This window comes from Abramis brama (assembly GCF_963993115.1).
Source record: "Abramis brama genome assembly, chromosome: 20".
Taxonomy (NCBI): Eukaryota; Metazoa; Chordata; class Actinopteri; order Cypriniformes; family Leuciscidae; genus Abramis; species Abramis brama.
The window spans coordinates 7,737,088-7,757,607 of NC_139982.1; the positions used below are offsets into that span (position 1 = coordinate 7,737,088).

The 20,520-nt window shown below is 38.8% G+C and overlaps 1 protein-coding gene and 2 long non-coding RNA genes across 4 annotated transcripts in view; all 3 read left to right on the forward strand.

The window, feature by feature from the left end:
- LOC311071511 overlaps window positions 1–20,520 on the forward strand; it is a 123,795-nt gene that overhangs the window by 68,097 nt on the left and 35,178 nt on the right. The gene's annotated exons all lie outside the window — the stretch shown is intronic.
- LOC311071508 overlaps window positions 1–20,520 on the forward strand; it is a 71,293-nt gene that overhangs the window by 40,219 nt on the left and 10,554 nt on the right. The window lies entirely within an intron of this gene.
- On the forward strand, window positions 7,233–18,899 carry LOC311071488 (uncharacterized protein). Of its 2 annotated transcripts, none has more exons than XM_084095886.1 (5): window positions 7,233–8,287; window positions 8,402–8,512; window positions 8,627–8,737; window positions 8,852–8,914; window positions 17,079–18,899. In XM_084095886.1, exons 1-5 carry the CDS (start codon window positions 8,101–8,103, stop codon window positions 17,327–17,329), a joined length of 723 nt encoding a protein of 240 aa, XP_083952012.1. In that variant the 5' UTR covers window positions 7,233–8,100; the 3' UTR covers window positions 17,330–18,899. The 2 variants fall into 2 exon arrangements, with proteins under 2 accessions (XP_083952012.1, XP_083952013.1); XM_084095887.1 differs by having other exon boundaries at window positions 7,235–7,757.

Here is a 20,520-nt window from a genome sequence, read left to right on the forward strand (position 1 = left end):
TCATGTGGAAGGGAAGGCAGAATGTACTCTGTTCTACTTGCGTAACCTCGGTTCCCTGAGAGATAAGGGAACAAGTATTGTGTGAAAAGAACTGCCATGGTGTGTAAAGCAGAAGCAGCCTGGCCAGCGGCGGAGTAACGTATGCACGATCCGCGAGTGCTAAAGACGTTCTGCACGGCTTAGATGGGTGCGCGCCACTGCTTCTTCCAGTGGCGGGAGCTTAACATATCCTTTTTCCTCAGCGCCGTCAACAGATAGAGGGTTAACTGTACGTACACACCGCTACCAACTTGAGCTGCAAAGAAGCTCTGGCCGCCCTGTCAAGGACGCTTGTCAAAAAGTTGACGCTTTGGCCGCTCTGAATAGTGAGTGAGTGCGCACGCTCTCTCTCTCTCTCTCTCTCTCTCTCTCTCTCTCTCTCTCTCTCTCTCTCTCTCTCTCTCTCTCTCTCTGCTCGTTCTTAAGAGGCAGAAGAGCGTGCGTGCTGAAAATGTCATATTTTGGTATGAACATTCACCCGCCAGTGTGGCGGATAGCCTTTTGAGATTTACTCGCCAAACGGGAAATCTACCCGCATTTGGCGCTTGGTGGGTGTTAATTTCGGACCCTGGTCTCATGGTTATATACTAACCGCCACACCCCTACAAATGGCCATATGTTTATTTAATCCTCTGTCTAGTTTGCTCCTGCTTTTGGCATAGAAGTTGCTATGATAAGCATGTGAAGCCCAACCCTGACCCTTTAACACCGGTAAGTGTATTTGATCAAATTCTCTCTAAATGAATTGATTAACCCAAAAATGAACATTTACTAATTATTTCCTATCATGGATTTTTGATGAAAAAGAATGTCATGTGCATATTTGATGGCCAGGGATCGAGTAAATAACTTTTTTGTACTTTTGGGTTAACTTTTCCTTCCTGAAGTTTTTATTTTTTAGATGTGTAAAAAAGATTTCTCCCCCCCCCCAGAATTCTGAAGAACAGTTTTCCTGTGAGGACTTGTCCGATCAGGACTATATACCTGATTCTTTAGACAGTTCAGAAGAGAGCACAGTTTCTTCACAACTTGAGCATCCTAAACAAATCTCGAACAAACAAAATGTTTCCTGCATTGAATCAACTGGAGAAATTAAAAATGGCAGGCAATGTCAAGAAAATCTCATAGTTACACATTCTCTGCTGAAAGATCCAGTTCAAGTATCAGATGTCCACAATACAAAAATGACTAGTAGTACTGATGAAAAGTCCGTAGAGGATAGCACAATAACTGGAGAAAATCCATGTGTACAGTCGTCTAATGTATCCTCTCCAGTAAACAAAAATAATTACTGCTACATTTGTGACAAACCACAGACGAAATTTGCAAGGCACTTAAAAATCCACGAAACAACAAACATGGATGTTGCTCGGGCCTTGGCACTGCCAAAATGTTCAAAAGAACGCAAACAAATGCTGGACAAACTGAGGAACAAAGGGAACTATGAACACAATGCTGGGGTTTTATCGAGTGGGACTGGGTTGTTAAAACTCAGACGGACACCCAAGAATAAATATAAATCAGAAGATTATGTTCCTTGCATGTACTGCCATGCCATGTTTCTTCGAAGAGATCTGTGGCGACACATTCGAAATTGCCTTTCCAAACCAGTGGAAGTGGAAGCGGAACGGGCAGAGCCAGGAAGGACAAGGGTCTTATCATTGGCAACCATGTCTAACGCAACCCTGTGTCAACCAATATCACAGGGTGTTTGGAAGCTGTTGACTGTAATGAAGGATGATAACATCACTGCTGCTGTCCGGAGTGACTTCTGCATTCTTCAGCTGGCCCAATCGTTTTTTAATAAACATGGACAGGATCCCACTAAATTTGAGTATATTCGACAGAAACTGCGGGAAGTTGGTAGACTTCTCCTGATCCTACAAAGAGAATTTAAAATACAGACGCTTGAGGATGCTGTTAAACCTGCGAATTTTTATGTGCTTATCCAAGGTGTCAAGAAGGTTTCCGGCTTTAATGATGAAAAGCACTCATACCAGACTCCAAGCCTTGCTCTCAAGTTGGGCCACTCACTGCAAAAGATCTGTGACATTGTACATTGCAGGGCTTTGATGGCAGAAGACACTGAGGGGATAAGGTCAACACAGACATTCCAAAAACTGTACAGTACAAAGTGGGCTGAACTTATTTCCCACACAGCACTGATTACTTTAAGTGAGGCACACTTCAACAAACCCTCCACCATCCCATTCACAGAGGATGTTCAGTGTCTTCACCGGCATCTTGAAAAGGTTGCAGATTCAGCATCTGAGAACTTGAAAAAAACCCAATCAGCACAAGCCTATGGGGAACTTTCCAGAGCAACACTGGCAAAAATTATTCTTTTCAACCGAAGACGTGGAGGAGAGGTTGCTAAGATGAAACTAAAAAACTTCCTTGAAAGGGACACAGCTCCCCTCCATGCGGATGTTGCTACTGGCCTGACAAAATTCGAAAAAAAACTCTGTGCACATTTTAGTCGGGTTGAGATTAGGGGTAAAAGGGGTCGAAAGGTTGCAGTTTTGCTATCGCCAGACATGGTTGATGCCTTAACACACCTCGTTAGCCAAAGAAAAGAGTGTGGAGTTCCTGAAGAAAATGCATTCCTCTTTGCGAGACCAAGTTGTTTGACTCCTTATCGAGGACAAGATTGTCTGAGGGTTTATGCCAATGAGTGTGGAGCAAAACAACCTGAATTCCTCAAATCAACACAACTGCGAAAGCATGTTGCAACTCTGTCTCAGGTGTTAAACTTAAAAAATCACGAACTCGACCAAGTTGCAGACTTTCTGGGCCATGATATTCGTGTGCACAGAGAGTACTATCGACTTCCGGAGGCCACAACACAGTTAGCCAAGATATCAAAACTGTTACTTGCACTGGAGAAAGGCACCCTTGCACATCTTCAGGGGAAAACGCTTGAAGAAATTGAAATTGAAGGTATGCAGGATAATCCTTTATATGCAGACCTTAGATCAGGGTTCTCCAACCCTGCTCCCACAGTAATTATCAAGCAACCCTGAAACACCTTGATTAACTGATTTAGGTGGATTTGATTGAGGTTGGAGCTGAAATCTTCAGGACGTTAGCTCTCCAGGAACAGGGATGGAGACCTCTGCCTTAAGCCCGGGACACACTGCATGATTTTTGGCTGTCTCAGACAAAAGATTGCCATCGTGAAACAATCATGTCAATTTCTGTGATCTGACCCCTGTCAGTGGAAGAAATGGCAAAAGTACCTTCCATGGAAATAATCTGGATCATCCAGTTGATAATTCATCAAGTGGTTCATTCATCACAAATAAAGTATGTTCCAAATTAGTGAAATAATAAGATTCTAAAATACATGGCTAAAAATGGCTAAATTTGGGAGTATTAGCATGTCAAACCGCAATACCACAATATCATGAAAGAGCATTCAGACGATGATTGATGAGCCAGTCAAAGATTAGAACCACAATGTTTAATGTATGGTGAAAACAACGGTCATTACAAAATCATCACAAAATTTCAATTAAACGTACTAGTCATCATCGTCCTTGGTATCAGACTCTGACAGCTGTGGAGCGGGCTCTTCCTCACAAGGTTGATTGTTACAGGTTTGCAGCTTGCACAGGTTGGTGCACCTCAGGCTGTTGGCGAGGCAAGTGCAATCCGGTAGCTTGCACGACCTGGTGCACTTGTAGGATAGTAGCTGCAGGATGGCATAAGGTGCTGGGGCACCTCGCATCAACTGGATTGTCAGCTGCTCTTCATCTGTGTTCCACCCATGCTCCTCGGGACTTGGCACAGCCGGCATGGTTTCCAGAGACTGCCTCCAGGACGGCTCGGATGGTGTGCATGAGAAGGCAATCTTCGCATGGAGGAAGCTGGCTGGATTCAACCTCTCCACGCCTTACACAGAATAGTTGGTAGCGAAGAGCGTTGACCTCTGCAGTGCTGGTTGATGGAACATACATCTTACAGATGGTTGCCTCTGTTGCCTCTTCCCAGTGCTCTTTATCCAGTGTGGCACGCTAGAGAAAAGAGCCCAGGAGCAAAGAAGTTCCAGCTTTGAAAAATCATCAATTATGAATACTTCCACCTGTTCACACTTCAAACATGGAACCTCTCACAGCTGTAGCCAATAATGGCCTATAAATCTGGGATCTGTGCTTCACTTAAAGAGATGGTCCTGGGTGCAGACAACCCCAGGACAAGGTGAAGAAACGCAGGGAGGCCTAGAGTGAGACTGGCTGAAAAGAAAGAAAAGACACAGTTAACCTTGTAGCCTCTGCTTTACCAACTTTGCCTTTTTTTCCTGTCTTCCCCCTTCAAGGAGGCCTAGAGTTCAAGCAGACGGTAGGAACACCACTGTCACGAATACCCCATACCGGGAAGAACCTAAGTTTCAATTTGGATCCCTTTTGGTCATCCTATATATTTTTTTGTTAAATAAGACAGTTTATGTTAATGCTGCCCCCGTCTCTCTTGTGGTTGTGTTTTGTGGCAGCTGAAACCTCTCCTTGCTTTTGGGCGTGTCACACCACCTTGAAGCAGTCTTCGCCACATGTGAGGTACAGAGTCTTGTCTTGGAGCGTCTCTCTGTGTTTGGGCTCTTTTCATTCTTCAACCAAGTAGGCGATCAGGCTTGTCTTGTTGGTAGCGCTGGAGAGCAGTCTCCTCCACTGCTGGATCTTATGGCCTGACACAATGTTCTTGAACTCTATTCCCGTGAGCCTCGGGGCAGACATCCTAGCAAGCAGCCAGGCTAGGTTCTTTGCCTTTGTCTCCTGGACCTGTGCACCATAGTCGACGTCAGCAGTTCCTGCTCCACTGATGGTCTCTTCCAGTCGGTCAATGTTGTCATACGCCAGCGTGGTGAAGATGCCTGGGTAGATGTTCGCTGGCAGTGGAATACCATCCTTTGACAAATCATGAAGACACAGAAGACATCCTTCTGAAAACACAGTGCCGTGTCAACAACTTCCACCTGGGAATAGGAAACACTGTGACCGAGCCGATTCAGAGTGTGCACCAGTTCTGTGTTACCCATCAAAGATTTTATAGCAAATAGCATAAGAAGGTAGCCTGGAAATCCAGACCTAAATCTAAAAGATTAATGGTCTGGCGTCGACTAATGAAAACCGGCCAGCTCGAGAGGCGGCACCAAGCATGCATTTTAAAATCTCACTGCACGCAATTGGATAACACTACGACCAATCACAACAAGTTATCGCTTAGCTACCAGTGGAGCTAACTGGTAGATTAGACTCTTACCGTATCCGGTCGGCAAAACAGCAAAAATGTCCTTTCTTGCAAAATAACAATTCGAGCGCCGTCTTCTGTTCCTCTTTTAGAGAAAAAGTCTAAATCTTTCATTGCAGCGGCCAAAGTCGTTTCAAACAAATGGTGTTCATCTATAGCCATCTTGCAATGTTTACTAATGACTTCGACGTCACACCGCTGTCGTCATCTCGCCTCTGGCCCGCCTATATCAGATAACCCAATGTGATTGGTGCAGCTCAGATAGAGGGGCATATTTAATGAGCATCATTACTCGACACCAGAGTAACTCGCTGAGCAAATTTAACTTATGCTCTCTCGAGAACTCTGGATTACCAGGGTAATAAGAAGGTGCTTTGGCGGTTTGATCCGGACACAGCTGACAGCCAGGACTAGGTCACTGCCAAAGGATGTAGCAAGTCGCTAGACTCTTTCAGGAGGACTTCTGCGCTCACTGCCTCCAGTCAGGAGTGTGTGCATGAGTCACGTTTCACAGATTCAGGAATGATGCCTTCATCTCGTTCTACATCTTGTGGCCACACCTGCTTGGTGTCTTGGTTTTTTATTTCGTTTCTCATCAGCACTGCCACTTTCGTTACAACATCCTCAGATTTGATAAATCTGGCATGCTGCAGTTAAGTGGTTCCCAAACCTGTCCTGGAGTACCCCCAACACAGCACGTTTTCTTTGTCTCCCGAATCAAACACACCTGATTCAACTCATCTCATTAACCCATGTGATACTGGGTTAACCCATGGGGTACTCTAGGACAGATTTGGGAACCACTGCTGTAGTTCCATCTTTAAAGAGTGCACGGTTTTCACGAGCTCGGCCATGGTCAGGCTATTGGGATAGAGAAGAAGCCTCCCATTGTCATCAGGTATGATATGAATGGACCCACTCTACGGCGAAGGTGTTTCTTGGTTGAGGACTTGGGTGACGGCAAGGGCCTTCATGGATGACTCGAATCGTGATGCAAGGTATGTCATCGGCAGTACCTGTGGGTTTGTAAAGAGTTTGTTACTGATGTACAAGAACAGTCCTTCATAGGAATACTTTTCTGCTGTCTGATATAGTTCTTCTGCATTCCCACTGTGTTCCTTTGCCTTGGAGCTGGCGGCAGGCTCGGCGACACGTGTGTATGCTCGGTAGCAGGATCTGTAATGTCCCTCAGCAGCAACAACTCTCTACTAGTGATAAGCATCTGCTGGTCTAACTTGATGCCTGCTGCCTTCCGGATACGGTCATCTGCACAGAACTCTGAACATTGTATGAGAGGTTCCCTCGTGTTTTTGCCCTTGTGGTACTTGCTTGATTTCTCACAGAAGATACACAGTTCATCATAAACCCTTGACGTGCTTGGAACACCCCGAGATGCCCTTCTTGAAGTCTTGAAGCATTCTCAGAAGCTAAGGAAGATGCCTCTCTTACGATAGTGTCTAAGAGTTTCTTCATCGTGAAAAAGCTACAGCACTGGTGGAATTTCTTTCTTGATCGCTCAACTATTTGGCAATGTCCAGAACTGGGATATGTCCTCTTATTTCTGCTGCTCTCAACAAGGTTTTCATAATTCCAGGTTCTTGGGTGACACCAGGTGTGAGTCGGACTCCTCGTCAGGGCAGTGGATAATGCATTCCGTGCAGGACCGCTTCCTTGGCAGGATGCCTTTGCCAGGACTTGCCGAATCCATCACGTATTCAGAGAACGACTGACTTTCCAATTTAGACAGTGTAGTCAACAATACATGTGGTGTTTTTCTTTTATATTTTTTACATCTCAAAACAACAAAATATCAGCGTGAATTCAAAGATATCGACTTTATTTTTTTGCTTGGGAGTAATATTAAATGACTGTTATTATGGCATTGAAAGTTTGTGTATTTTTTTTTTAAAAATAATTCTAGTACATAAAAGTAGGAAAATTACTAATTCTAAAAAAAAGTATAAAAAGCTGGGCCTGTGGAAAGGTTATCATATTATAATTAACTTATATTAACCCCATAAACAATTTAGTATAGGTAAGGTTTTGCCCATCAAGATGGAACCAATATCTGGTCTGGCCCATGGACTATGTCATTACAGTGAGAGAGGTTCAAGGACGGTCATTGTTACTGTCAGAAAATTGTCGTAGGCTATCTTTGGTCTCAAGACTCATAAATTCAGCATGATCACCACAGGGTGTGTTTGCTGCTACGACCTACCTCTACTGACCAGCCATGTCGCACAGTGTGATTTGTAATGATCTTATAGGATTGCTTAAATCATGCAGTGTATCCTGAACTTAAGATCTTTCACAAGTGTAATATTCATCAAATTTCATTGATCATTATGTAACAATTGCAATGTAAACTTTTTTTTTACGCTTTTTTTTGTCAGATAACTTGGACTTTACTGATTCAGAGCAAAGTGAAGACAGTGATGCTGAGACATATCCACAGACAATAACAGAAATGAGTAAAATCACACAAATATGCAAAGATCGAAACATTAAATACAACATATTTACATCTACCATATAGTGCACTAAATATTATACAGTTGTTTAGATATGCACAAATGTTACTGAAGTTACATGGCTTTAAAATTTAAAATAGCAGTTAATAGGCTGAGTTTAAATTGCTTATTACACTTACACATTAGACCTACCCCAAAAATGAGCTGAATTATACTGTACTCGACAGCCAGTTCAACAAAGTTAAGTAGTGACCAAATCACTGCCCAACAAAATAAAATAAAAAATGCTTAGTTTTAACTGTTTTTGATAGATATATTTCTAGACATTTGCAGTTTCATCGCAATGTGCAACAGTTTGTTTGTGTTTGAATTGTCTAAACCTGTGACACTAGTATTGAGCTCTACTGTTCATACCACAGGAACAAAGAGAGCTAGTGGACCTGTTGAGGAACCTCCAGGCACCATAGGTAGTATGAGCTACAATACCTCAGTCCAACAGCATGTCCGGAGGGAAGAGACTGAACAACCAGGTAAAAGCCCACAAATACACTGCACTAGGAAGAGGTATAGATCAAGAATCAGTTCATGTAGGCATAACACAACTAGTGTATGCTTTTTTTAAAGTATTCTTTTTCCATTCACAGATGTTGACTCTGCCTTGGGAGACCCATCTCAAGATATGACAAGAATATACGAAAACACTGGCGGTAAGAAGGACAAGAAGCGCATCAGGAGGGAAGAGACTGAACAACCAGGTAAAAGCCCACAAATACACTGCACTAGGAAGAGGTATAGATCAAGAATCAGTTCATGTAGGCATAACACAACTAGTGTATGCTTTTTTTAAAGTATTCTTTTTCCATTCACAGATGTTGACTCTGCCTTGGGAGACCCATCTCAAGATATGACAAGAATATACGAAAACACTGGCGGTAAGAAGGACAAGAAGCGCATCAGGAGGGAAGAGACTGAACAACCAGGTAAAAGCCCACAAATACACTGCACTAGGAAGAGGTATAGATCAAGAATCAGTTCATGTAGGCATAACACAACTAGTGTATGCTTTTTTTAAAGTATTCTTTTTCCATTCACAGATGTTGACTCTGCCTTGGGAGACCCATCTCAAGATATGACAAGAATATACGAAAACACTGGCGGTAAGAAGGACAAGATATATATACACACTAGGGATGAGCGAGTACAGCATTATCTGTATCTGTATCTGTTAACCATATGAATTATCTGTATCTGTACTCGGACTGGGCGGTGCCTAACCCGGAAGTGGGCGGGATTTAACCCGGAAGTGGGTCGGGTTGTCTTGAAATGGGTGGGGCTTTAACCGGTATGTTATTTTAGGCATGCAATTGATATGGGTTGATCAGAAATTGTTATATTTATTGCTGATTAGACAACTATTTACATGACAGCATTAGCATTGAGCTTCAGATCAATGGTTTTGATCACGATAACAAACGAACTACAGAACAAGTTTTGCAACAATGAATACAACACATGCGGTTGCAATTATGAAGTAAAATGTAATGAACAAGAGTTTTCATCTCAACTAGGGCTGGGTGATATGGACCAAAAGTCATATCCTGATATATTTAGGCTGAATTTCGATATACGATATATATATCCCGATATTTTTTTATTTTTCATGTTTTATTTTTTTTTAAATTTGTTGACACACACACACAAGTACTGTCCCCCTTTACTTAACATAAATTGTAAGAATATGACTAATAGTAAAGACTAGTAGCCTACTAATAAACATTAGGCCTATGCTAAAGGTATTAAACAGCAGTCCCAAACTAGTTTTTGTTAATACAATGTTGAGCCACCACAGTCATTTAAAAATATAAAAAAATAACACAAAGAAAAATAGTGACATTTTGGGGTTAATATGGAAACGACAGTTACCATGGTGAATACACAATACTAACAAGAACTGTGAATGAAACATGGAAACTGCTCCTGGTGAATAGAATGAAAATCATACCTGCATTACTTTTATTTCGTGTAATTTACAACGTAACGGCGTTGCCTGCTCGTAGTTTCTTTTGCCCTTTATATTCAGTGAGGCGATGCAGCGCGCGCCGCCGCATTGCGCGTGCAATTGAGTGTGCGCTACTACGACTACAGTTTAACGGCTGACAGGACAAGAAAGTCCGTTTTTCTGGGGTGAAAGACTTTGTTTTTTATAACATAACATACTCTAAACACGCATGCAAAGTGGAAAAGGAGGGGCGGGGGCGCGGGGAGCAGTGCAGAGAGCTCCGGGTCAGCAGCTTGCTTGGAGCAAGGATCACAGCGCAAATTTGAACTATATCGATATATGCGATATGGTCTAATTCCATATCGCATGTAAAATAAATATTATATATATATATATATATATATATCTCGCCCAGCCCTAATCTCAACATAACTTTTTTTTTTTTAAATCCGAGCACAGATATTGACTCGTATTACTCGTATAATACTCGTACTCGACAAAAGTGCTTTATCCGTACCGGATACTCGTTTCAGCCGAGTATCCGGCTCAACTCTAATACACACACACACACACACACACATCTCAATTAAATACATTTTGAAATAATATAATAATAAACAAGGCTCAAACATCGATTTCGTAAAAGACATGCGTGTTTATTTGAGCACTTGCGTCAATGAAACATCATACTAAAGCCTTTAAAGCATTGAAATAAATATCAGTAAATAATATTCACTTAAATATAACAGTTAAATATCTAAAACATTTTTTATATTTCCACACAAAGACGCTTGATATAGCCTAATAGCTAGATTACCTAGCCAGATATAGCTCTGCGCTTTGAGAAGTCGTTTGAGTCGCAGTCCGTGCCTATATTGGCCTACCGATGGAAAAAAACGCGAGAGTGCCAATCGACAAACTGGCAACAGCTGCCATAGAACTAATCCGGCCGGTGTCATTTTCTAGATGTGTGGACAGTTAATCCAGGTGTTTCACCTTGGCTACAGGGGATAATTCAAAACAGGTATTCTTTTCAGTCCTGGATCCGTCACTGACTTTGCCTCAAAACGTCCCGTTCTGAGAATTCTTTCTTTCTTTATAACCTTTCTTTTTTCTTTCTTTCTTTCTAACTAATCTTCATTTCTTTCTTACTAATCTTTTTCTTTCTTTCTTTCTTTCTTTCTTTCTTTCTTTCTTTCTTTCTAACTAATCTAATTTCTAACTAATCTATCTTTCTTTCTTTCTAACTTTATCTTTCTTTCTTTCTTTCTTACTAATCTAGCTTTCTTTCTAACTAATCTATCTTTCTTTCTAACTAATCTTTCTTTCTTTAACTAATCTTTCTTTCTTTCTTACTAATCTTTTTCTTTCTTTATAACTAATCTATCTTTCTTACTTACTAATCTATCTTTTTTTTATAACTAATCTTTCTTTCTAACCAATCTTTCTTTATAACCAATCTTTTTTTATAACCAATCTTTCTTTATAACTAATCTTCATTTCTTTCTTACTAATCTTTCTTTCTTTCTAACCTTCATTTCTTTCTTACTAATCTTTCTTTCTTTCTAACCTATCTATCTTACTCTCTAACTAATCTATCTTACTTTAGTTCTAACTTATCTATCTTTCTTTCTTACTAATCTTTCTTTCTTACCAATCTTTCTTTCTAACCAATCTTTCTTTCTAACCAATCTTTCTTTCTAACCAATCTTTCTTTCTAACCAATCTTTCTTTCTAATCTATCTTTCTTTCTATCTAATCTTTCTTTCTTACCAATCTTTCTAACTTATCTATCTATCTATCTTTCTTTCTTTCTTACTAATCTTTCTTTCTTACCAATCTTTCTTTATAACTAATCTTCATTTCTTTCTTACTAATCTTTCTTTCTTTCTAACCTATCTATCTTACTCTCTAACTAATCTATCTTTCTTTAGTTCTAACTAATCTATCTTTCTTTCTATCTAATCTTTCTTTCTTACCAATCTTTCTAACTTATCTATCTATCTTTCTTTCTTTCTTACTAATCTTTCTTTCTTACCAATTTTTCTAAGTAATCTATCTTTCTTTCTATCTAATCTTTCTTTCTTACCAATCTTTCTTTATAACTAATCTTCATTTCTTTCTTACTAATCTTTCTTTCTTTCTAACCTATCTATCTTACTCTCTAACTAATCTATCTTTCTTTAGTTCTAACTTATCTATCTTTCTTTCTATCTAATCTTTCTTTCTTACCAATTTTTCTAACTTATCTATCTTTCTTTCTATCTAATCTTTCTTTCTTACCAATTTTTCTAAGTAATCTATCTTTCTTTCTATCTAATCTTTCTTTCTTACCAATTTTTCTAACTTATCTATCTTTCTTTCTATCTAATCTTTCTTTCTTACCAATTTTTCTAAGTAATCTATCTTTCTTTCTATCTAATCTTTCTTTCTTACCAATCTTTCTTTATAACTAATCTTCATTTCTTTCTTACTAATCTCTTTCTTTCTAACCTATCTATCTTACTCTCTAACTAATCTATCTTTCTTTAGTTCTAACTAATCTATCTTTCTTTCTATCAAATATTTCTTTCTTACCAATCTTTCTAACTTATCTATCTTTCTTTCTAACCAATCTTTCTTTCTTTAACTAATCTTCATTTCTTTCTTACTAATCTTTTTCTTTCTTTCTTACTAATCTTTTTCTTTCTTTCTAACTAACTAATCTATCTTTCTTTCTAACTAATCTATCTTTCTTTCTTTCTTTCTAACTAATCTTTCTTTATTTCTAACTTTATCTTTCTTTCTTACTTACTAATCTCTTTCTTTCTAACTAATCTTTCTTTCAAACCAATCTTTCTTTAACTAATCTTCATTTCTTTCTTACTAATCTTTTTAACTAATCTCTTTCTTTATTTCTAACTTTCGTTCTTTATTTCTATCTTTCTTACTTTCTTACTAATTTATCTTTCTAACTAATCATTTTCTTTCTAACTAATCTATCTTTCTTTAGTTCTAACTTATCTATCTCTTTCTTTCTAACTAATCTTTCTTTCTTAACAATCTTTCTTTCTTTAATCTTCATTTCTTTCTTACTAATCTTTTTATTTATTTATTTCTAACTTATCTATCTTTCTTTATTTCTAAGTTATCTATCTTTCTTTATTTCTAACTTGCCTCTTTCTTTCTTACTAATCTTTTTTCTTACTAATCTATCTTTCTTTATAACTAATCTTCATTTCTTTATTTCAACTAATCTTTCTTTCATTGAAACTTATCCATCTATTTACTTTCTATCTATTATTTATCTATTTCTAACTAATCTTTTTCTTTGTTTCTAACTATTCTTTCTTTCTTTCTAATCTTTTTCTTTTATAACTAATCTACCTTTCTTTATTTCTAACTTATCTCTTTCTTTCTTACTCTTCTTTCTAATCTCTTTTTCTTTCTTTATAACTAATCTATCTTTCTTTCTATATTTGTAACTTATCTATCTTTCTTTCTTACTAATCTTTCTTTCTAACCAATCTCTTTCTTTCTTTCTTTTTCTTTCTTTCTTTCTTTCTAACCAATCTTTCTCTCTTTAAAACCAATCTTTCTCTCTTTAACTAATCTTTATTTCTAACTTATCTGTCTTTCTCATAATCTCTCTTTCTTTCTCATAATCTTTCTTACTAATCTATCTTTCTTCCTTTATTTCTAACATAACTAAGGGTGTCACGATTCTCCAAATCCTCGATTCGATTACATTTTCGATTCTAAATTCACGGTTCGATTCGATTCTCGATTAAAAACATTTTTTTTGAAAGCACAAGCTATGCCATTTTTAGACTTTTATGCAATATAATAATATCTGACCTTTGTTCGCAATGTACCACAAATTTAAAACGTTTATTAATAACATAATGTAACAATAACTTATAAGTCAATTGGAAACTTAAACAATATAACCTATAACCTATTATAGACCCGGGGCTCCCTGGACTCCTCAGAGCAGTCCCAGACGAATAGCACGGCATTTTAAATTGGGTTCCCACAGCGTTTGCAACGCAGTACGAGAGAACGTTCTCGTAAGGGAACGTACTTGGTTACTTGCGTAAATCGGTTCCCTTAGAGATAAGGAACGACTGCGTTGCCTTGCCGTGCTATTTCGCTCATATCAGGTACTTCGCTTCAGTCGATTTAAACCTAAAGTCCTTTGGCGAGTTTTCTCTGACTTCAGCCGCGTCCAAATTGGCGCGCTCGAGGTTGGCAGGGTGCCAAGCGCTCGCATTGGACCGCATACCACTGCTAACTCGCCATAGGTTCGTGCAGTTGCCGCAGCACAGCCAGCTCGCTCAGTCGAGCTATGGTGCTCTCGCTGTGCAGCTGCAATGCGATTTAAAATAAAGGCTTCAATATTCTCGAGAAAAGGAGTTTTACCTGTTACAGGCAAGCCGAGCTGACGTGACATATGGGGCGTGGCAGCATCGACGATTCCATATTTTGATTCGATGATTGAGATTGAGCATTAATTTCGATCGATTTCGATTTAAAATCGATATCGTGACACCCTTAAACATAACTAATCTATCTTTCTTCCTTTATTTCTAACATCTTATTTATTAATCTCTTTCTTTCTTACTAATCTTTGTTTTACTAATCTTTCTTTCTTACCAATCTTTTTCTTTATTTTTCTTTCTTTCTAACTAATCTTTCTTTCTAACTAATCTTCATTTATTTATTTCTAATCAATCTTTCTTTATCACTAATATTCATTTCTTTCTTACTAATCTTTTTCTTTCTTTCTTTCTTTCTTACTAATCTTTCTTTTTCTTTCTTTAACTAATCTTCATTTCTTTCTTTCTTTCTTTCTTTCTTTATAACTAATCTTCATTTCTTTCTTACTAATCTTTTTCTTTTTCAACTAACCTCTTTCATTGAAACATATCTATCTACTATCTATTATTTATCTATATTTCTAACTAATCTTTTTCTTTGTTTCTAACTATTCTTTCTTTCTAACTAATCTATCAAATTTCTTAACTCTCTGGTCCGGCTTTTTCAAGCCAACTTAAAGTTTGACTCAACAAACTTTTTTCTAGTTACCATTATGTTGCTAACTCTGTGTAATGGCTATTAAGGTTGATGCAGCGGTGCTTATTGTGTTGTGTCTGCCCTGATCAGTGCAGCCTTCGCTTTCATTGCGTTGGGATATGCAAATTTTGATAAGGTCGGAGCAGACTTCTCATGGTCTAGTCCACCCATGCATTTTATACTGCCTGCGAACCTGTCAGTATTTGCATGGTTTGCGAAAAGTCCCCAGCTGGCATTAGCCCTTAAGATTTCAGCTAAAGTGGAGAAGGCAGGAGTTCCCATATACGTCACGCTGACGTAATGTCTCGTTCCCGCCTCTCAGGGAACTGAGGTTACGAAAGTAACCGGAGACGTTTTACGTGCAAAAGGTAATCCATCATTCCTACTAGGGCTGGGTATTGACACAAATTTCACAATTCGATTTCGATTCACAAGCTTGCAATTCGATTCGATTACGATTACGATTCGATTCAATATCGATTATTTTGGATATCAGGTACAATACATTGCAAATTTTCTCAAGGAAAACATCTCTTAACTATTATTGTAAACTATGGGAGTCAGTTGTAGCCGATAGGCTTCATTAGCCTACTATATTATTGAAGGTAAAGAATAACTGATTTGTATACAATCACTTAAAATACACTTATTTATTTTTATAATAATAAAGTTATGAAATTATATAGCCAACAAATTTAAATGGTGGCCTTCATAAAAAAACTGTCCAGATTTATTCAAACAAGCATTAAATATTGAAGAACATAAAAAATTATAATGAATATGTAATATGGTGCATATATTTAACAAAATGCTCCTCTAGAGTTAATTTTTCTAGCTGACTAACGTTTATAGTCACTGGATGTTTTTTTGAGGTAAATGTGAAGTTACATGACATTGTTTACTAACGTCTTTCCACGCTTGAAACACTGATTCAGTGATTCCATGTGACATGATACGGACTTCGATAAGTTGTACTCTACCTTTTAACACACTTTCAGATGCTCATTCATGTTTATCTCGTGCTGTAACTGATATTATTTAGGCAGAAGAGAAGATCATGTGCGCGCCGCGGCTTCTCTTGAGCTGAGCAAGAGCGATCTCACGCCACTGCGCCAAAACGGTATTTATGTTTTTGAATTTCATAAGAAAATGGACGTAATTTGAGACTTTGTTTCGTATTAATAATAACAAAGCACAAAGAGTATTGCGATTTATTGAATGGGATGCGCGCAGCAATGTTACATTCATTCATCACTGAAAACAGGATGACTAATCGATTCTTGAGATTTATGAATCGATATCGTTTCGTAAAAATAAGATTCGATTAAAATCGAGAAATCTATTTTTTACCCAGCCCTAATTCCTACTGCGTTTTTCTACTTTATATAGTAAAGAATGCGAATAGTAAAGAATGCGAATATAATAATAGGCCTACTTAAAAGCAAACCAAAGGAAGAAACGTTTTTAATCCCCTGCGAAAATGGGTGAGACGTGAGTGAAAATTTGGGAAAAGAAACAGATTCCATGTCGAGTGGAATAACTAAGGGAATATTGTTAAATTTGTTGATAATTGGGTGACCAGATCGCAAAACGGAATACAAAGCAGACGAAGCTTAAATTTATGGGCTCACGCACAACTCTCTCATTCATCATGAATCCAAACGTTTCCATGGCTGCGATTTTAACATTTAATTGCTAACCTATTATTTATTTTGTAAACAAAGCTTTGTGCTTCACTCCTGTCATAATATTTATGTACAACAGCATTCACATACAAAACAATTTGTTTTGGCGGGCCACCGCAGTGGTGTGGTTGTCAAGTTTACTGGCACAGCACTAAATTAGATTGCTTTGGTGATTTTGTTTTTTCTTTTTGTTTTTTGTTTTTTTTCCGTCCGTCAGTCCATCCATCCAAATTTTTATTGCATTATGTGCAGTTTATTACATCGAGTAGTCGGTTGCTAACACCAGGAATATAATGAGTGGAAGCACTTCCCATCTTTTATTGCAATCAATCTGCTCTGGTAATTCAAGCAAAATGATTGATGAACCTGACTAATACAGTTACATGTTAGCTGTTAAATTTGTATCAGGGCCAAAAAAATGAAAATTGTTAAACAAAAACAGAAGCCCTTCACTTTTGACTCAGATTAGAAATCAGTAAACTAGACTCAAGATGAGGGTGAGGAGTGTGTGGTTGGTTGGGACAGACTGAATATGCGTTCTGGCCTTTGTGGTGTTCAACCCAATCTGTTGTTCTTTTGTAGTGATTTTTGATGCAGCCACACATGATGCAAGAAGGAAAGCGAAACAAACATGGTCTCCAACAGAAATCGCAGCAGTACTCAAACATTTCCGGAACCACATTGCAAGGGGTAAACTTGTGAGTAAAATTGAATGTCAACAGTGCAAGACTGCCGAGTATCCTGCTTTAGCTGGTCGCTCTGTGCAAAACATTAGAGACTTTGTTAGGAATCGGGGCGTATCACTGAAAAGGAAACAGGTACAAAATGTTTAAGTTTATTATTATTTTATTTTTTTTTCGTTTTTTGTTGCTGCTGTTTTGTTCTAATGTGGGAAAATGTTTTAAACTTCTGTTGAAGGCTGTAAATGGATAGTGTTTCGTCCTATGTCATTTCTTTGGAGTTTTCCCCCTCCCCCCCTCCCTTTTCTCTTTGTACTTTCACTTCTAGCAGAAAGTTAGTAATGCTCATCGTAATGCCTGGTGACTATTCAACGCAGCTCCACCAAAATGGATAGTGTTTCGTCCTATGTCATTTCTTTGGAGTTTTCCCCCTCCCCCCCTCCCTTTTCTCTTTGTACTTTCACTTCTATCAGAAAGTTAGTAATGCTCATCGTAATGCCTGGTGACTATTCAACGCAGCTCCACCAATGCACTTGATCCTTTTGTGATTCATGTTTGCCTGCCTGTACTGTTATAGTGTTTTGAGAAATGTGTCTTTGAGAACTTGGTTCTTGAGGCTCATTTGGGCTGTCTTTTCTCTGTGAGTATTTCGCCGTTCATGTTTGTTCTCGTGGTTTGATCTGTTATTAAACGTGGGAAGAGAAAAGGACAGCTGAGTTTTGTTGTTTTTTCCCTTTACACAAGAACATTAGTGTATTTTGTTATTTGTTTAATATTGCCAGCAACAACTGTAATGTTGAAAATAAGCTGTAATTATTAAACAACTTCTTGTTCACTAAAGGTGCATACTGTTATATGTCCTCTAAAAGGTCATGTGGATATATCACACAAATATCAGATTCTTGAATGGTAAATGGACTGCATTTATATAGCGCTTTCACAGACCCAATGGCCACCCATGCGCTTTACAATATTGCCTCACATTCACCCATTCACTCACTCATTCATACACCGACGGCGGTGTCAGCCATGCAAGGCACCATCCAGCTCGTCGTCTTGCTCTCAAGGACACCTCGACACTTGGTCAGGTGATTGAACCACCAACCTTCCGGTTTGTAGACAATCTACATGAACCACTGAGCCACTGCCGCCCCTTGAATGCACCCTATAAAAGACTTGGCTGAATTAATATTCAAAATATCAGAATATCATAGTTTTAAATGGTTGGCTTTGTTGTCTGTTGGAGTATGAGCCCACAGGTGAGGATGTGTTTGCAGTGCACAGTATTGTTTTTAGTCTAATCATTTGTCCTCATAAATCAGGTATGTCCATTTAATGCACAGTGCTATCACTTTTGTGTTTGTGTTTAGCCATGTCCCATTAATTCATGTTTGTCCCTCTAATACACTTAAATGACAATTTTGTGTTGTATAGCAACTGTCCTTATAATATTGTTTTGTGTCATGGGCGGGGTTTAGACACCTAATTATATGTGTCCTCATAATTAAGTATATTTTCAGGTTGTTACATTATACGTTGTGTTGTGTGTAAACAAACTCTGAAGTGAAATCTGTGTTGTATGGCTCAAAACAGATTTTTTGATACCCTCCCCATCTCTGTAGAGCAAGTGGAAATGGGTGTCCCCCTAATACACCAACAGACTGGTTTGGGCTGAAGTGTCCTTGTAATTCACAAAAACCCGTATGTGTGTGTGTGTGTGTGTGTGTGTGTGTGTAAACTCAAATACTCGTACACACTCATTTAAACTTATAAACTCTTAACTCAAAAACTTGTACACTTATAAACTCTAAACTCATATAAACTCTGAGTGTGTGTGAGAGAGAGAGTGTGTGTCTATGTGCGTGAGTGTGTGTGTGTGTGTGTGTGTGTGTGTGTGTGTGTGTGTGTGTGTTAATGAGCTTGTCTGTGTGTGTGTGAGTGAGTTAGTGAGTGTGTGTGTGAGAGAGATAGTGTGTGTGTGAGAGAGAGAGTGAGAGTCTGTGCGTGCGTGCTTGTGTGTGTGTATGTGTATGTCGAAAATTTAAATCTAAACACCTTGAAGACTAAACCAAACTGCCGTTCTATATACTATATGAGCCATTGAGACTCATTTAAACTAATAAACTCTAAACTCATACACTTATAATTAGAATAAGTGTATGAGATTAACTAATTAACTTATAAACTCATGAATTCATAGACTTATAAACTATTAAACTCATAAATTAATAAACTCTGAACTCTTAAACTCATTTAAACTTATAAACTCTAAACTCATTTAAACTTATAAACTCAAAACTCAAAAACTCATACAGTGTGTGTGTGTCTGAGTGAGTGTGTGAGCGAGTTAGTGTGTGTGTGTGTGTGTGTGTGTGTGTGTGTGTGTGCGTGTGTGTGTGTATGTGTATGTGTGTTTATCTATCTATTAACTTATCTATCTACCTGCCATAAACTTCAAACTACTGTAAACTACTTTAAACTTCAAACCACTTTAAACTTCTTACGTTTAAAGCTCCCAGCTCCCAAGCAACTCCATAGCAACCAAACTTGAGTACCCTAGCAACCGTTTTGCAAGACCTATATCTCTGTATCAGAACATCGTATAGAGATTAGGTTTGGCTCTTTTGACTCATGCTAGCAAACAGCACTTCTAACATGCTATACATGCTAGCAGTGAATAGCTACATGCTAATAGCGATTAGTTAAGTGCTAAATCATACCAAGATCATGCAAACAACTATATCAAAACTCCATAGTAACCATCTGTGACAACTACCAACCACCTAGCAACACCATAGCAACCACCCAGAACACCCTAGCAACCGCCTAGCAACACCAGAACACCCTAGCAACTGCCTAGCAACCACCCAGAATACCCTAGCAACCGCCTAGCAACACCATAGCAACCACCCAGAACACCCTAGCAACCGCCTAGCAACACCATAGCAACCACCCAGAACACCCTAGCAACTGCCTAGCAACCACCCAGAATACCCTAGCAACCGCCTAGCAACACCATAGTAACCACCCAGAACACCCTAGCAACCGCCTAGCAACCACCCAGAATACCCTAGCAACTGCCTAGCAACCGCCTAGCTACCACCCAGAATACCTTAGCAACACCATAGCAACCACCCAGAACACCCTAGCAACCGCCTAACAACACCCTAGCAACCGCCTAGCAACCACCCAGAACACCCTAGCAACCGCCTAGCAACACCATAGCAACCACCCAGAACACCCTAGCAACCGCCTAGCAACCACCCAGAACATCCTAGCAACCGCCTAGCAACACCATAGCAACCACCCAGAATACCCTAGCAACCACCTAGCAACCGCCTAGC